Genomic DNA, 15123 nt, shown 5'->3' with positions numbered 1-15123 from the left:
AAATTCCTCACAGCCCCTTTAACTGAGGTCAAATAAACAAGTGCTTTAGTGTAAAGTGTGACCCTGTAAACTGGCAACTGTCAGTCTCTGACACCTTTTGGCTGAAGGTTACCAGTTAGCATTGTCACTCTAAACTCCATAATACTGGTTCTGTAAACTCTGACAACCAAACACAGAGCAATCTGACATTTTTATGCAGCTTATTATTTTATTTTACAGTTTGAATGAATAGAGCTAAATGCTACTTCCGTTGCAAAAATGTGCACACAACTTTACAACGACATAGGTTGCAAAGCGCCTTTAGGGGATATTAAACATGACAAAAATGTTAGTCTTCTTGAAAATAGTTTTTTTTTCTGGGTCTTTTGATTGGTTATGTCAATATGTAGAGCTGTTTCAACCCTGTATGAAAGCTGCAGTAGGTCGGGGTGTTACTAACTGCTCAAGAACTGCTAATGTGTTGTAGAACTGACAGTATTTCCACCCTTAAGTATTTTACCCCTGTGCTTCCTATCCAACTGTTGCATAACTTTCCACATTTCATATTAAAGCTTCATGAGTTAAGCTAGATAAAGCTGGCTCATACATACTGGACAAAAACAGCAGCCGATGAAGTAGAAGTAAAGTGATTATCAGGCTCCAACCTGTAGCTCATATCTCTTTTCTTCAGCTTAAAAAAAATCCCCACCTGAATGTAAATCCTGCACTTCTTTAAAGTTCGCATGACTAGAGCATCTTCGCCTCCTTCTTTTAGACTTTATAACTCTCCCTTACTCTCACGATCAGCAGAGAGGTCCTTCATAAGCTTAGCCTTGACCTAATGTCTTTAAAACCCTCTTTAAGAGGGCAGCTTTGACTCTAAGCCGGCCTGACAAGTGTCAAAAACAGAGGCCTTTGCACTTGTGGCAGCTGACCAGTCTCGCCTGGACACACCAGCAGACAAATCCCTGTTAAATAACACTCCTGAGTCGCTTTAAAGAGGACAAGGCAGGGAGCAGCGGAGTGTTCAAATGTTCAAAAAGAAAGCTTCAAGTTGACAAACCCAACTACAGAGTCTCGCCATGCAAATTTAATACTGTACGTCAACGTAACTCAGGACATAAAATAAGTCAACATGTAGGTTTATTCTTGTTGCAAGCACTTCATATGCAATTACGTGCTACAACTCCACCTGGGGACTTCACTTCTGATGCAGCGTGTGGGGGATGGAGGATGTAAGTTGTCATGTAGCCATGCTTGATCAAATATATTAGAGCTACACTGGAGGGTTCAGCTGATTTGTTTCAGGCTACACTGTGTGCAGCTGAAGGATTTGATGTATGCGTGTTTACGGAGTTGATGAACGATGGTTGACAACCTCCTGAGATATATGCAATTAAAACGTGCAACTGACAGAAAAAGGGGATTTCTTTGACAAACTAATAATCTACCAATCACAGAGGAGAGTGGGTGCACACAGAGGAGGACTCAAATGCAGAACACCTGTAAAACTGTCAGAAGAGAAGTAGGAGAAGACATTTTAATGAGTTGTACTCATCTGAAGAGCAGAAATACGAAGATGGTGTATCAAAATGTTCTAAGTTGGTGTATGCATCTGGCCTGTGACCTACCATACATTGAGATTTTTGTTTTAACTTTACAGATATTCCAAACCTCTTGTAAAATCTTCACCCTGCAGCAAAAAGCAGCTGCTCCCTTCTTTATCATAAATAATACATGCATGTTAAAATGTATGCAATATGGCCTGGAAACCTTCTTTTTTACCATAAGTGATATGGAGGAAAACTTCAGATCTGGAGCCAAGTTTTCAGGGGCCTTGGTGCAGTGCTAGGGGTCCATATGGTGCCGATTAATGCCACCTCTAACTGTGTGTTCAAGGCATATTTTATATGCGGTGTGATTGCTTATTAAGTCAACGGAAAATAGCGAGTGGGCGAGAACAGATGCTAATTTGCTCCAGTGGAAGTAAATTGAGGTGTAGATGTGCTCTTTCTCACCTCAATTTGTAATGTACAAGTTGAACGTGAGGAAAGAATTTAGCCTCTGATGTAGATTAATGACAAATACATTTGTTTTTAAAGCTACAACATCACTAAAGCTGTCAGGTGAGTGCAGTTATGTGAAGCAAAAGCTTTTTCTGATCTTTTTTTGACTCAAATGAAGCTAAAAGCGGACTTCTATAAGATGCTAGGAAAGATGTTCTATTTCAGGATGAGCCACTCTGACGATTCTCTCCTGTCTCTGAATCCTGAACTCAGGGAACCTGCCGACACCAGAGTTAATTTTTTCCTCGACTGAAAACTAGCACGCCTCTCTGTGTGAGATCATCTATGTGAGGTAACAGGAAGGCACTAAAAGTGGCCCAGCCTCAATGAATTAATATTAAAATGACATTTCAATTTATGCGTTTTAATAGCCAATACTCACGCTGCATGAAAATAAGTTCAGTATCAGCAGCTCTTTTTCTAGTACAGCAAACATCTAAAGGTCTGACTCCATCTGTTTATATTTAACATTTTAAAATGAGTTTGAAGAGAAGCAGATTTCATCCATTAGTCTTAAAGTGTTGTACTTGATATCTAAATTGGAGTTATTTGAGTAAAAGGTAACAGGGATTTAAAACTCTACAATAAAGGTTGGTTTTCTCATTTTCTCACCATTTCTATCCCTTTCCCTGAGCTCTTTAAGGAATGTCAGCAGATCGGCGTTTGCCTCCACGCAGTACACTTCTCTGGTCTGCAGGCCTCCTCCACACAGCCCAGTCAGGTTGCTCCGTCGACGGTCCTGCTGGCTCAGCAACGCGTCCACCCTGCAGTCGCTCCACTCGGTGGTTCTCCACGTGTAGCTACAAAGACAGAGGGCATGAAGGAACGTGAGCGGCTTGGTTCTGCGTGGGTGATATGTGGTGTTTAAGTACAGTGCATTAACAGTCCTGGAGAGTGAACTCTAACACGTGGAGAAGTGTTGCGTAGCTACAGACGGCTAAGCATCTCTTTATCTGTAAATGTGATCAACTGGATTTCTTATTTGCTGTTTTCTGGATACATTGCCTTTAGAAAATAAGATTTTTTCTGCACATCATAAAGTTTCCACAAACTCAGCCTTGGCTAATCTTGTCAATACTTTTGGAGAAACACTATAAAACTTCTTGTAACAAGTTACAACAACAAGGAGAACACAAGGGAATGAAAGTGATGTGAAGACTGTTGGGTGTTGATAGCAGTGCCACCTCTGGCCATAATCTGTATCATTTTTCTTGGATAAAGACTCCGCTTCCCATGAGCACCATCACCCGCTGTTGTACAGACCTGACTCTTGTCAAGGCGTTGTGCAGTTGTTTTGGAAGCAACTGAATGGTTGCTTCCAAATGATTATCTATAGTTATGTAGCGCTGTTGTTTGAAACATGACAACAATCAAACTTTGTAAACTCAGTTTGTAGTTCAGTGTCCAGAAGTTGAGTAGACTGTAGCCCCGTTTCCATCAAGCAGTCCGGTTTAGATCAGTACAGTTCGGCACAGGTTGGCTTGGTTAAGCCTGGTCCTGTTTGCTTTTCACAGCTAAGTGTTCCCCCCTCATGGTAGGCGGTGTGTAAGCTGGATGCTCGTAGCCGCATCAGTGAAATAATAGCGTGACGCCATAGCAACATGACACAGTGTACTCTGCTAATAAATCCAGCAAAGGAGAAAAACGCGACACAGTAGACAAAGTGCAAATATGGGAGAGACATCCAGCAATTCACTTTCTTTGTGATTGGCATGTAGCTCTTTGTTTCGAAGTGCCATCAAGCTTTGTTGAGGAGGAGGAGAAATACAGCCGCTGTCACATGGTAAGTAACGATTCCAATCAACGGACTGCAGTGTTGTAGCTCCACCTTCCAAGATTGGATCAGTTTAGTCTGGCACCCCAACGGAAGGGTCCCAACAAATGGGATGGCTCATCTCTGATTAGTCAATGGAAACGCTGTAAAATGTGTGCTGAGACGAACCAAACTGAACCGCTTGGTGGAAATGGGCTTATCTGTTTAGTGTTCTCCACAGCCCAGGACTCTAAGACGTGTCCGTAACATGTAACATTAGTGAATCCTGGTTATGTCCGACCAGCGCTCATCTACCAACTCCAACACCAATCAGAGCTAACGTAACCTCACTATTCATTTTATTGATGGACTCTCAAGTTTGAACAGACCACTGCAGAATAACTGCTGACTGTGGGTTGAAATGAATATTATCATAAACAGTTAAACCTGTGTTTTAGCTCGTGCTCTATCACTCTTTATGCCATTACTTCAATATAAATCCAAGAAATCCTTTTCTTCAAGAAAGACCAGATTCAGCTTCTGACTGCTAAACTTTGCCTGTCAGCATTAGGGATAGGTACCTTTCACATTTGAAACGATATGGTACTGATACCTGGTACCTGGCAGTTAGTATCGGTACTCAACGGTACCAATTTTTGATACTTTTGTGTGTTTTTGTTGTAACAAATATGTTTTTTTTCCAATGATAAATTCTCAAAGTTTTTCAATTTAAAATATTTATTCTTTAATACATAAACCTGGACATCTGCATACTCTTCCTTGCCCTCACAGTCACAAAGACACATTAGGAACCTAAACATTGTACGGTTTGATTTTATGTGACTCTGTACTTGGTACTACAGACCGGATTCAAATTTGGTACCCATCCCTAGTCAGCGTAGTGTTGTCAAAGGCATCTTTGGTCTGTGTGCTATAAATGGATTTGTGTTCAACCCAACCACAGATGCTGAGGAAAAGCTTTTTTAGAAATAACCAGTTCTAGCGCCAATTGCCTCTTTTCAAATCCTGGACTATGAACAGGCAAATGTATAAAAGTGAGACTTGCCCATTAAAGTCCACTCAGGTCCTTTAACACTCGACACAGGTTTTGGTGACTTAACTTCACCACTGCTTGAGGCTAGTTACAACCTCTGGTAGTAGGTGATGAATGCAGTAGGACAGTAGCACAACAAAAGACAGAACTACGCAGAGGGTCAGTTTGAGAGAAAATCTAAACTCTTAAGGATAAAAGTTTGGTCAAGTATGATGACATAAAGCTGTTTGGAGGTGATAAAGGACAAAACTTTGAGAATAAAAGCCATCTGTGAGGCGTGTTTTTAATCTGTGTGTGTGTGAGACTCAGGTATCCTCACAGTCTCCCTCCATTTGTGTCTACTTTGTGTCTGGCACCAGCCCAAGCACTACGGATCTGTCTCCGTATGTTCCCTTCTCTTCACACACAAACACACACACACACAGATACACACACACACACACTCTCCCAGGGCCACCCAGGAGAACAAATTAGCTTAGTGATAAGAGTGAAGGGAAGTCAACAGGAAGCGTGTGCAGCCTTACCAAGTTGAATACCAAATACTCTGACTGTGCTGCAGGTTCACCAGAGTTACAGTGGAACACAGAAGAGAAAAATCCCTGCAGAACAGGCCTTTTTATGAGCACACGTCTGCAGCTGTGGAGGTTATCATACTAACATGACGTGCAGTTGCATCTTTGTGGGACATGTTGGGTGTTTGGCCTTGAAAATCACATCTACACTCTCCCTCCAGTTCAATGTTTTACTCACGTGGAGCAGGGCGTCACTCCTTCGCCCTGTGGTTCACACGACTCTGACTCCTCCAGCTGTGGGCAATCGCCTCCATCACCCACGGGGAACTGCAGCACCTGTCTGAATCTGGTGCGATTGCCTTTGGGAGTCTCAGGATCCACGCAGGCCTTGGAACAGGTGCTCCACTCGGTCCAGTCGGTTACTTGGCAGTCTTTGGAGAGGACGCAGGACTGGATGGTCAGAGGTATGTCCCTTTGTGTGCACAGGCTGGGAGAAAGAGGAGGAAACACATGAATGAGTAAGAGTGACTAAAAAACATAAAAGACACAAAAGTACAAGTTAAAGAAGAAGAAACGGCCCTGCACTTTTAACGAAACACTGTCAGGGAGTCCAGAAAGTTCCCCCTCAGGCCCAAGAAAGTGCTGCACCAAACCCAAAACTCATCACCATAACATGATGAAACAAACAGGAAATAACTTTTCAGCATTTATGCCAAGCTAAGCTGTAGTGTTACCACAAGTTCACATATATAAGAGGCTGACCGAACTTTGCTTCTGACTCTTGGGGCCAAAACAAATATGAATATTTCCAAACATTTCTTCCTGTAAGGAATAAACCAGGTTGTTTTGAAACTTCAACACAACCAAACTTCACCCTGACTGGCCAAAAAAGCCTTAACAGCAGTGCTTATTTATTGTTTTGCCAGAGAAACGTGATCACATGTTATATTGAGACCTATTTAGACCAGATGCAACATTTGTGTGTTTATACCTTTAACCCTGGATGTGGCGTGTGGGTCAATTTAGATGGTGTCATCGTTTCCCAGACATGTGACAAATGAAATACGCTGGGATTTGTTGTAATTTGTGATTTGCACATATAGAAGGAGTGTAAAGTTTGTGTTACAAGTTTTTAGGACTGGCCGATTTACGGCTAAGACAGAAGACACTGTCTGAAATGATCCATAAGTTGCATCCAGTCTTAAAGGTATACACATGTTAATGTTGCATCCTGTCTGAATGGGTTTAATGAATCATGGGAAAGTCACATTTGACCTCTGCCTGATGAAAGTGTGGAAAAACATAGGAAATATCATTTTTAACTATTCAGAGAGATGGCTGTCGTCACCAGCAAAGAAAGAAGAGGAGAAGTGGGTCAACATGTAGGCTGAGTGAGGGATGTAAAGGCCATAAGAAGCCAGGAGGCCTTATATTTATATTGCATGCCTCTGGTACGGAGGCTATAGTCCTCAAACCAAGAGGGAGCCCCACTGCCCGTCTGCCCAGTTTCTTATTCCATTCATTGTCCCATCTTTCTGAATTAAGGCATAAAACCAGAAAATAAACATATCAAAAGAAACGCATATAGCAACATGGGATACAGGACTAAATGAGTGTCAACAACCTTTAAAAGTTTGGGGTTTAAAGATCTCTCAAAATCAGGTGTGGCTTACATTTAATGCTTCAGTTAAAGACTGTTAGCAGTGAAGTGGGATGAAGCAGAAACACAGGCTAATGTTTTGAACATATCTTTTCTAAAAAAGCTAACAACATTTTCCCATCATTTATCTTAACTTCTTTTTTTCTTTCAGGGTCGGAGAGGACTGCAAACTCTACTCCTGTCCAGCCAGGGAATCAAACCAAGAGCATTCTTGCTGTGACCATTAACCACTGCACCACCATGCAGCACTAAATCTATTCTAACAGGACTAAAATCTGCTGCAACAACTCCACAACTTTATGTCATCTCTTACTTACTAACATTAACTAATCTCATCCTGCTGGAGAAAATATCACAAGGTGAAACCAAGACAAAGAGAAGCAGCAGTTCAACCCAAATTTCATAACAGTGTTTAAGATGTTGATTAAAACAGGGCTAATCCTTTATTTAATTGAAAACAGTGCAAAGGCAATATTAAATGTTGAAACTGAAAGACTTGATTGCTTTATGATCTGTATATCATTGGTCTTTCATTTAGCAGCAGCAGCAACAGACAAAGAAGAAGGCCCCATGTGCAAAAGATAAGACAAAAACTTACTTTAACATCCATTAAACTAAATTCAAAGCAATTCTTATGGAAAGAAATCCGAAATCCACAAGAAACAGTTTGTAGAAAGCTTCAGCAAGTGAGGAAACACAGGGGCTAAATATACACAGAGGGTAACAAGCAGCATGTGTGGACACAGGTGAAACTAATGAGGCTAATCAAAGGGGAGGGGAACACAAGAGCAGGAAGTGAAGCTAAATCACACAGAGGGAGGTCAAGAATTACAAAATAAAACAGAAAAAAACAAGATATCTGTTTTTTAAACTGCCTACTACATACTACATTCACATGTAGTATGTAGTAGGCACTGCATACTGCTTTTTCATGTTGTATGTAGTATGATGGTTCTGTTGGGGCTGTTTTGTATAGGCTACTACTCTGGTTTTAAGTTTCAGAAGGCGGGCTACAGCTGATGTTTTTTTTTTTTTTTTTTTTTTTTTTTTTTAACCATTATTGAAAAGGTGTATAGAAAGATGGGTAAATTTTTTTTTTGTGTATATATATATATATATATATATATATATATATATATATATATATATATATATATATATATATATATATATATATATATATATATATATATATATATATATAAACTCTCATGTTGCTTTGGTTTTGTCTTTTCCTTCTGTTTTAATCTGTCTTTTATTTCCTGTTATATATATATATATATATATATATATATATATATATATATATATATATATAAACTCTCATGTTGCTTTGGTTTTGTCTTTTCCTTCTGTTTTAATCTGTCTTTTATTTCCTGTTATATATATATATATATATATATATATATATATATATATATATATATATATATATATATATATATATATATATATATATATATATATATATATATATATATATATATATATATATATATATATATATATATATATAAACAATTGGTTTTTTATTCATCTATTTATTTATTAGAACGTTACTGCTTGGCTGACTCAAGGTGATATCAGAAAAGAGACAGTGACAGAAGACTTTAAAAAAAGTTATACTGTTTATTTTAAAAAAATCGAGAAGGGGCTGACTTTTTATTTCTACAGCACATGGAAAAAACACTTTCATATAGTCTATGTATGGTTTAAAAAAGTGAATCATTGGTTTATATGGATTTTAATGAATTTGTAAAAGGAAACAACTCTTTTACAACTACAAATGACAAGATTTACCAGCATCTCTTTTTCATCACTTCACTTCTATCTCACGGATTGTATAACGTTAGTGTTGTTGTATTGTAGTTGTAATGCTGACTCATTCCAGTAGATGACAGTAGTTCACAGAAACCGGCCACCAACATTGACAAACAGCGTTAGCGCCGTGCATTGTAGGACATCCGGGGATTTTTGGCACACTGCAGATTTTTGAAGCTTTCGCATACTGACTACTACCGACTGAATTTCTGCCAAAATAGTTGGCACTACTAGTGTAGTAGTCGGTTTGGAAAACAGCCAAGGACAGCTTAGACTTACAACTTAATTAGAATAGCTCTTAATTAAAGACACAAGACATAAAGTCATGGTGAGAGCTACAAAATAAAACAGGAAATAAAAGACAGATTAAAACAGAAGGAAAAGACAAAACCAAAGCAACATGACAGTAAAACCAAATTTAAAAAAAAGTTTTCAGTATCAATTTACAAATCTTAAGCAAAAACTGAAAGTGACTCGTTTCCAGTTTTCTGCTTAGTCTATAACTAAAAAACAAAAAAATTAAGACACATACCAATCCTTTAAATCCCATCAATCCCATTTTGATTGACACTGTGATTACTTTAATCTGCCAGAATCAGAGGTTTCAAACTGAAGAGTGATCTAACAGTGACCTTTATAGTAATGGATTAATTGATTAACAAATGTGTTCATTACCAGATCACCATGAGCTAAAGCAGCTTTTCCACACTCCACTCCACTTTCCTGAGGCTGCTACTTAGTTTCCCACTGCAGAGAGTAACGTTCTGCTTCACTGATCTGTAAAACGTGGCCACGTGAAACGGCTATATGGCACCTGTGTTTGTGCCTTCAGCAAAAACAGAAGCAGGAACTTATATCTAATTTATATAAAAGGAGCTCTTTGAGTAGCTGTTTATACACTGATCAAATATGTATGCTTTGTTCTTCTTTGCAACGTTTCTTTCTGCAGTGTCTTAACTCCTTGATCTGTCAACCAAGGTAAATTAACAGGTTATTAAACACACACTGCATCACTCTCAATTACATTTTATTTATGTAACAGTTCGGTTAGTATGACCTTCATCAGACATATCATGTAGTCTCTCTGCCCTATACATATATATAATTTCCTCGTATGTGCAGTTGACCAATCTAAGGGCTGGGGGGTGGATTTTTACATGATCTTCGGAAATTAAAAAAATATGTTTTTTTTTCATAAAGACAAAATGTTATAATCCCTTCAGATGAAAATATTTTTTGAAATAGGGGCAACCATGCCGATTATTCAAAGACAATGTTAAGACTTTTTTAGGGTCACAAACAACAGGAAATAACAATAAGTAAACAACATATTTTTTTCCAACAAGGGAGGACAGAAGATGGGGTCAAAGCCAAGCATGATATGTCTGATTGAGGTCATACTGATTGAAAAGACCTGATCAAAATCTTAAGACCAGTTGAAAAAATGCTATAATTTGCATTATGCACATTTGAACCTTGATGAAGTTTTAATGAGAGCAACAATATGCAAAAGCAAGAAGGGGGAGTGTGACAAAAAACATTTGGAACTTGTAATTTAAAAAAAAAAAAAAGAAAAAAAATGAAAAAGGTTATTACCTGATCAAAAGTTTAAGACCACGGGGTATAAAAGCCAAAATCTGCTTAAAATGTTCATTTTTTGTCCGGCATTCCCACGGTCATGCCCTCCTGATGGCTGAAGCTGAGAAGCTGTCTCTTCTTAACGTGGTCTGATCGTCGAGCTGCATAAGCATGGCCTATCGCAGGGTGCCATTGCTGCTGAGGTTGGACGCAGTAAGACAGTCATTCTACACTTTTTGAAAGATCTTGAGCATTATGGGACAAAAAAAGTCAAGTGACCAAAAAAATTACATTTGCGCTGAGCCGGAGGATCTGATTGGCTGTCTGTGAAGACACAGAGCGGTTCTCGACCCCAAAAAAAGGCCCTTACTGGTGCCGACTGCAGCGCAATAACCATCAGACGGCATCTGCAGGAAAAGGGTCTCAAAAATGAATTCAAAGACCTGGTCTACTTCAACGCCACAAAACTGCCCGTTAAGACTTTGGCAGGGAGCATCAAACATGGGACATTGAAAGGTGGAAAAAAGTATTATTCTTTGATGAGAAAAAATTGAACCTTGACAGTCCAGATGACTTCCAACCTGAGATGTTTTCTACCCGGCACAGTGGAGGGGGGTCCATCATGATCTGGGGCTTTCTCATTCAGTGAACACTGAAGCTTCAGGTGGTGCAGGGTGGTCAAATGGCGGCTGGTTACGTGCAGATGTTGCAGCGGGCATCCTTCATGACTGAGGGCCCTGGTCTGTGTGGTAACAGCTGGGTTTTCAACAGGACAATGCTGCAGGTCACAATGCTGGCTTGATGAAGGACTTCTTCAGGGAGAATAACATCACTCTTTGGGACCATCCCGCATGTTCCCCTGATTTAAATCCAATACAGAACATTTGGGGATGGATGGCAAGGGAAGTTTATAAAAAATGGCCGTCAGTTCCAGACAGTTGATGCCCTTCGTGAAGCCATCTTCACCTCTTGGAGCAATGGTCCCAAAAGCTTATTAGAAACACTCACATCAAGCATGCCCTAAGTGAATTTTTGAAGTGATTATCAAGAACGCTGGAGCTACTCATTACTGAGTCCTACTAAGAAAAAACTTTTGTTCTGGTTTGGAGAGTTTGTTGTAATATTTTGAGCCATGGTCTTAAACTTTTGATCAGCTGATGAACAGCCTATTTCAGTTTACTTGTTATTTTCAATAAGTGCTTTTTGACACACTACCCCTTCTTGCTTTTGCGTATTGTAGCTCTACTTAAAACCTCATTGAGGTCCAATTGTGCCAAAGGTAAATTATAGCAATTTTTAAGATCCAGATCAGGTCTGTATAGATAAATATAATTGTGGATTTTGTGGACATGTTTTGGTTTATGCCCTCCTACGCACCAGTGCCTTCAGGTGTGCTGAGATTCTGCATTCACCATTAGATAGTCAAAAAAGTGAAAACAAGAAGTTGAAAGAAAAACTTAAATACACACAAGCACCATGAGAAATGTCATCTTTTGGTTTCCATTAGTAATAGCTAGTCTGAAGTGTGTGTATTTCTGGTCTCTGAACGTACCACAGCTCTAAAATCTGAGCCCAGAGTTTTACTTGAGACTCTCTGCCCTTGACTGCTGCTTCATCGTGTCATTAACTTCTCTCATTAGCATGCACGCCGCACAATCGGCTCCACATTTGGAGTGAAACAAGACCGGTGTGGCACGGTTCGTGTGTCCTTTAGTGTCAAGTGTTGAGACAGCCAAAACAAGCCGGATCAATCATTAGCACAAATCTTTTGATCATTTAAATGGCATTTAGATGTAATGACTAACCAGTCCTTGTTTGGTCCCCACCGAATCATTAGAAATTTGTTCTAACTAAAGCCGACTGCTTTCTGCTCCTCAGTCTGGAAGTCTTTCCCCTTGAGGCGTTGCAGCTGACGAGCTATTAGTGCTAATTACAGCTCTGCTTCATTTAGAAACCTCTCATTTAGACGCTACCACCACACTTCACCTCCAGCGACTCAGAGATCTGGTATAAGGGAGAAAATGTATGAGCTCAGTGCAAGTTGGGAGTTTTCCCCCCTTTTCTTTTACCTCCTGTGTTTCTGAGATTAAAACACCTCTGCAGTCTTTGAAGTGCTACTGAAGTGACACTGTGAAAAATTTTAGTTTAGGGGTTTGTGCCAAACATGCGTGGTGCGCCGTCTCGTTTTACATGGGAGGAAAACAAAGAGGAATTCAAACAGCGACTGTGACGCACCGGGGGTAATGGCTTGATTTCACTGTCTCAGATGAAACTTTGTGTGCGTTAAAAAGCCCCTAATGCAGCCAATGACCCATTTTTATGCTACTGGATCCTTTGAATTTTCTCTCGTTTGTTGTGTGCCTGCCCAAGCTTTTTGGTGGAGATTTCAAAGTGGCAAAAAAGAAGTCATTATTTCTTCATCTCAGTCATTCAGACAGAATGAGGACACAATCATTTTGTATTTAAATAAGTAACATGATGTCTGGAAATATTCATTTTTAAGCCTGTAGGTTTTACGCAGCAACTTTGCAACAATGGACTCCAACAGCTTTCAGACAAAATAAGCGCAGGAAGAAAAGTCTCGTACTTCAACAGTTGTAAGCTCATTACTTGAGCTGCATCCATCACAACAGTTTGCTGCAGAAATGGACGGAAAACACAACTCTATCTGGGTCAAGTGATTAAAGAAGCCTATTTCCAACTTTCAAGCCTCTGAGACTTTTTTTTTAATGACAATACATTTCAAAACTAAGAATAATCGCCTCGGGGTATTATGTCGCCGCCCACCAGTTGAGCTTCAGTTTGCATCCATCGAATGAAAGAGTAACTGTGGCTGAAAGAGAGAAGCAGGCTGTATTTCTATCTTTAAATATTAAAGAAGGAAAATAACACTAACAGAAGAAGGCATGAATCTAACAGAGAGGTCTCACCACATTTATCAACATCAGGGACAAAATAAGAGACTGAAACAATGTCCCAGAGAAGAGTCTAAACAGCATGTTATGATGTTGCTTACTTTTTGAGTTACAACTGCAAACGTCAAAGAGACTTTGGGATAAATATTCAAATGTGTCATTATAGAATATTTATGCAAATATCGCTGCAATCATGCTTTAAATTTATGCAACCATTTCATCTGTGCTTTGCAACATTACCGCAGTAGTTCATCTTCTCATAACTCTACATCAATCAGTGTTTTTACGAAGCTTGTGCAATTTTCGATGCAACAAAATAACCCAGAGTCTTTGTGTCAGAAGAAAATATGTACTTAGTGTTTATAGTTTTTGATCACTGCTATCATTTCTTTTGTGTATTTTTCTATCCTTATATTTCTCCCTGAATTTAATATCTTCACTTGATTACTATCTTTATGTTTCTTTCTGTTATTATGCTGATTGGCCATATATAAATAACCTTCAATCCAGCTTTGGTTGTATTAAACCTTTCATGCATACAGGCAAAATGACATAATTTCTAAGACTGTGAAGCTTAGAAAGCATGCTTTTAGTAACAATATTATACAAATGTGCTTTACTAACTTGGTTATACAGATGTGCTCATTGTGTTGGTATGCATTGCAAGACACTTGAGGGGGGCTGGGGACACCTGGGGGTTTGGTATTTTACTTTTGTAGAGGTTAGGAATATGTTTCAGTTAATGCAGCTAGGATAAATGAAGAGAACATAGGAAGATATGTGTAAAAATTTCTCTGCAGATAAGTGAAGGGGGCTTGATCATCCACCTGATGAATGCCAGAGACAGAGGATGACTTGCAGCCAATAAGAGGGGAGACAACACCTGAAGAGCCTATAAGAAGACGACTCAACCTACATTGCTTAAAGAAACTCTGTTAGACGCTATATATTGGTGCTGAGATAGAGAGACAGGGTCAGTCTTAGAAACTGTCTCTGTAATGTAGTGAACAGAGGAATGAAGCTGCCCCAGAGATCTCTGTAAATGCATATTCTTGATGTATTGTTAATGAATTTGTATTCAACTGAGAACCAGGATGCCTCCTGATCCTTCCTCATTAACAAACTGCGCGGAAAGAGGTGACAGGAGAATGGAGTCGGATTGATAAATTTAAAGGTGTTCGATGAGACAGATAGCACCTCATTTCCAACACAATCCATAAATGATAAAACGCTAAAGCTTGAAACATGACAATAATGTACCTTAAAAAGAAATATTTTGAACTAAAATAGTATTAATTGATACAATGGAGGAGTGGTGCAATGGTTAGCGCTGCAACCTCACAGCAAGAAGGTCACCGGTTCGATTCCCAGCTTGGCCGGTGGGAGTGTGGAGTTTGCATGTTCTCCCAGTGCATGCATGGGTTCTCTCCGGGCACTCCGGCTTCCTCCCACAGTCAAAAAAAATGCTCATCAGATTACTTGATCACTCTAAATTGACCCTAGGTGTGAGTGTGTGTGTGTGAATGGTTGCCTGTCTCTATGTGTCAGCCCTGTGATTGACTGGTGACCAGTCCAGGGTGTACCCCGCCTCTCGCCCAATGACAGCTGGGATAGGCTCCAGCCACACGCGACCCTGAACAGGATAAGCGGCTCATAAAATGGATGAATGAATGATACAATGAACCAAAATCAGTTAACAGATAGATAAGACTCAAAAAATAAATAATAAAAAAAATGCCAAAAACAACAACAACAAAACTCTGTTGTACAAAGCAATAATAAAAA

General features: G+C 39.4%; 1 protein-coding gene across 1 annotated transcript in view; it reads right to left on the bottom strand.

The window, feature by feature from the left end:
* Positions 1–15123, bottom strand: part of thsd7ab (thrombospondin, type I, domain containing 7Ab) — a 271299-nt gene that overhangs the window by 152526 nt on the left and 103650 nt on the right. Inside the window, exons 3-4 of the mRNA XM_074683386.1 lie at positions 5603–5851; positions 2658–2845 (exon numbers count right to left, since the gene is read on the bottom strand). Of these exons, the coding sequence (XP_074539487.1) occupies positions 2658–2845; positions 5603–5851 (437 nt within the window). The remainder of the gene's footprint in view (positions 1–2657; positions 2846–5602; positions 5852–15123) is intronic.

Source organism: Halichoeres trimaculatus, unplaced genomic scaffold (genome assembly GCF_033239565.1).
Source record: "Halichoeres trimaculatus isolate MK-OKI-2021-1 unplaced genomic scaffold, fHalTri1.1 fHalTri1_scaffold_12, whole genome shotgun sequence".
NCBI lineage: Eukaryota > Metazoa > Chordata > Actinopteri > Labriformes > Labridae > Halichoeres > Halichoeres trimaculatus.
This window is presented reverse-complemented; position numbering and strand designations above follow the sequence as displayed.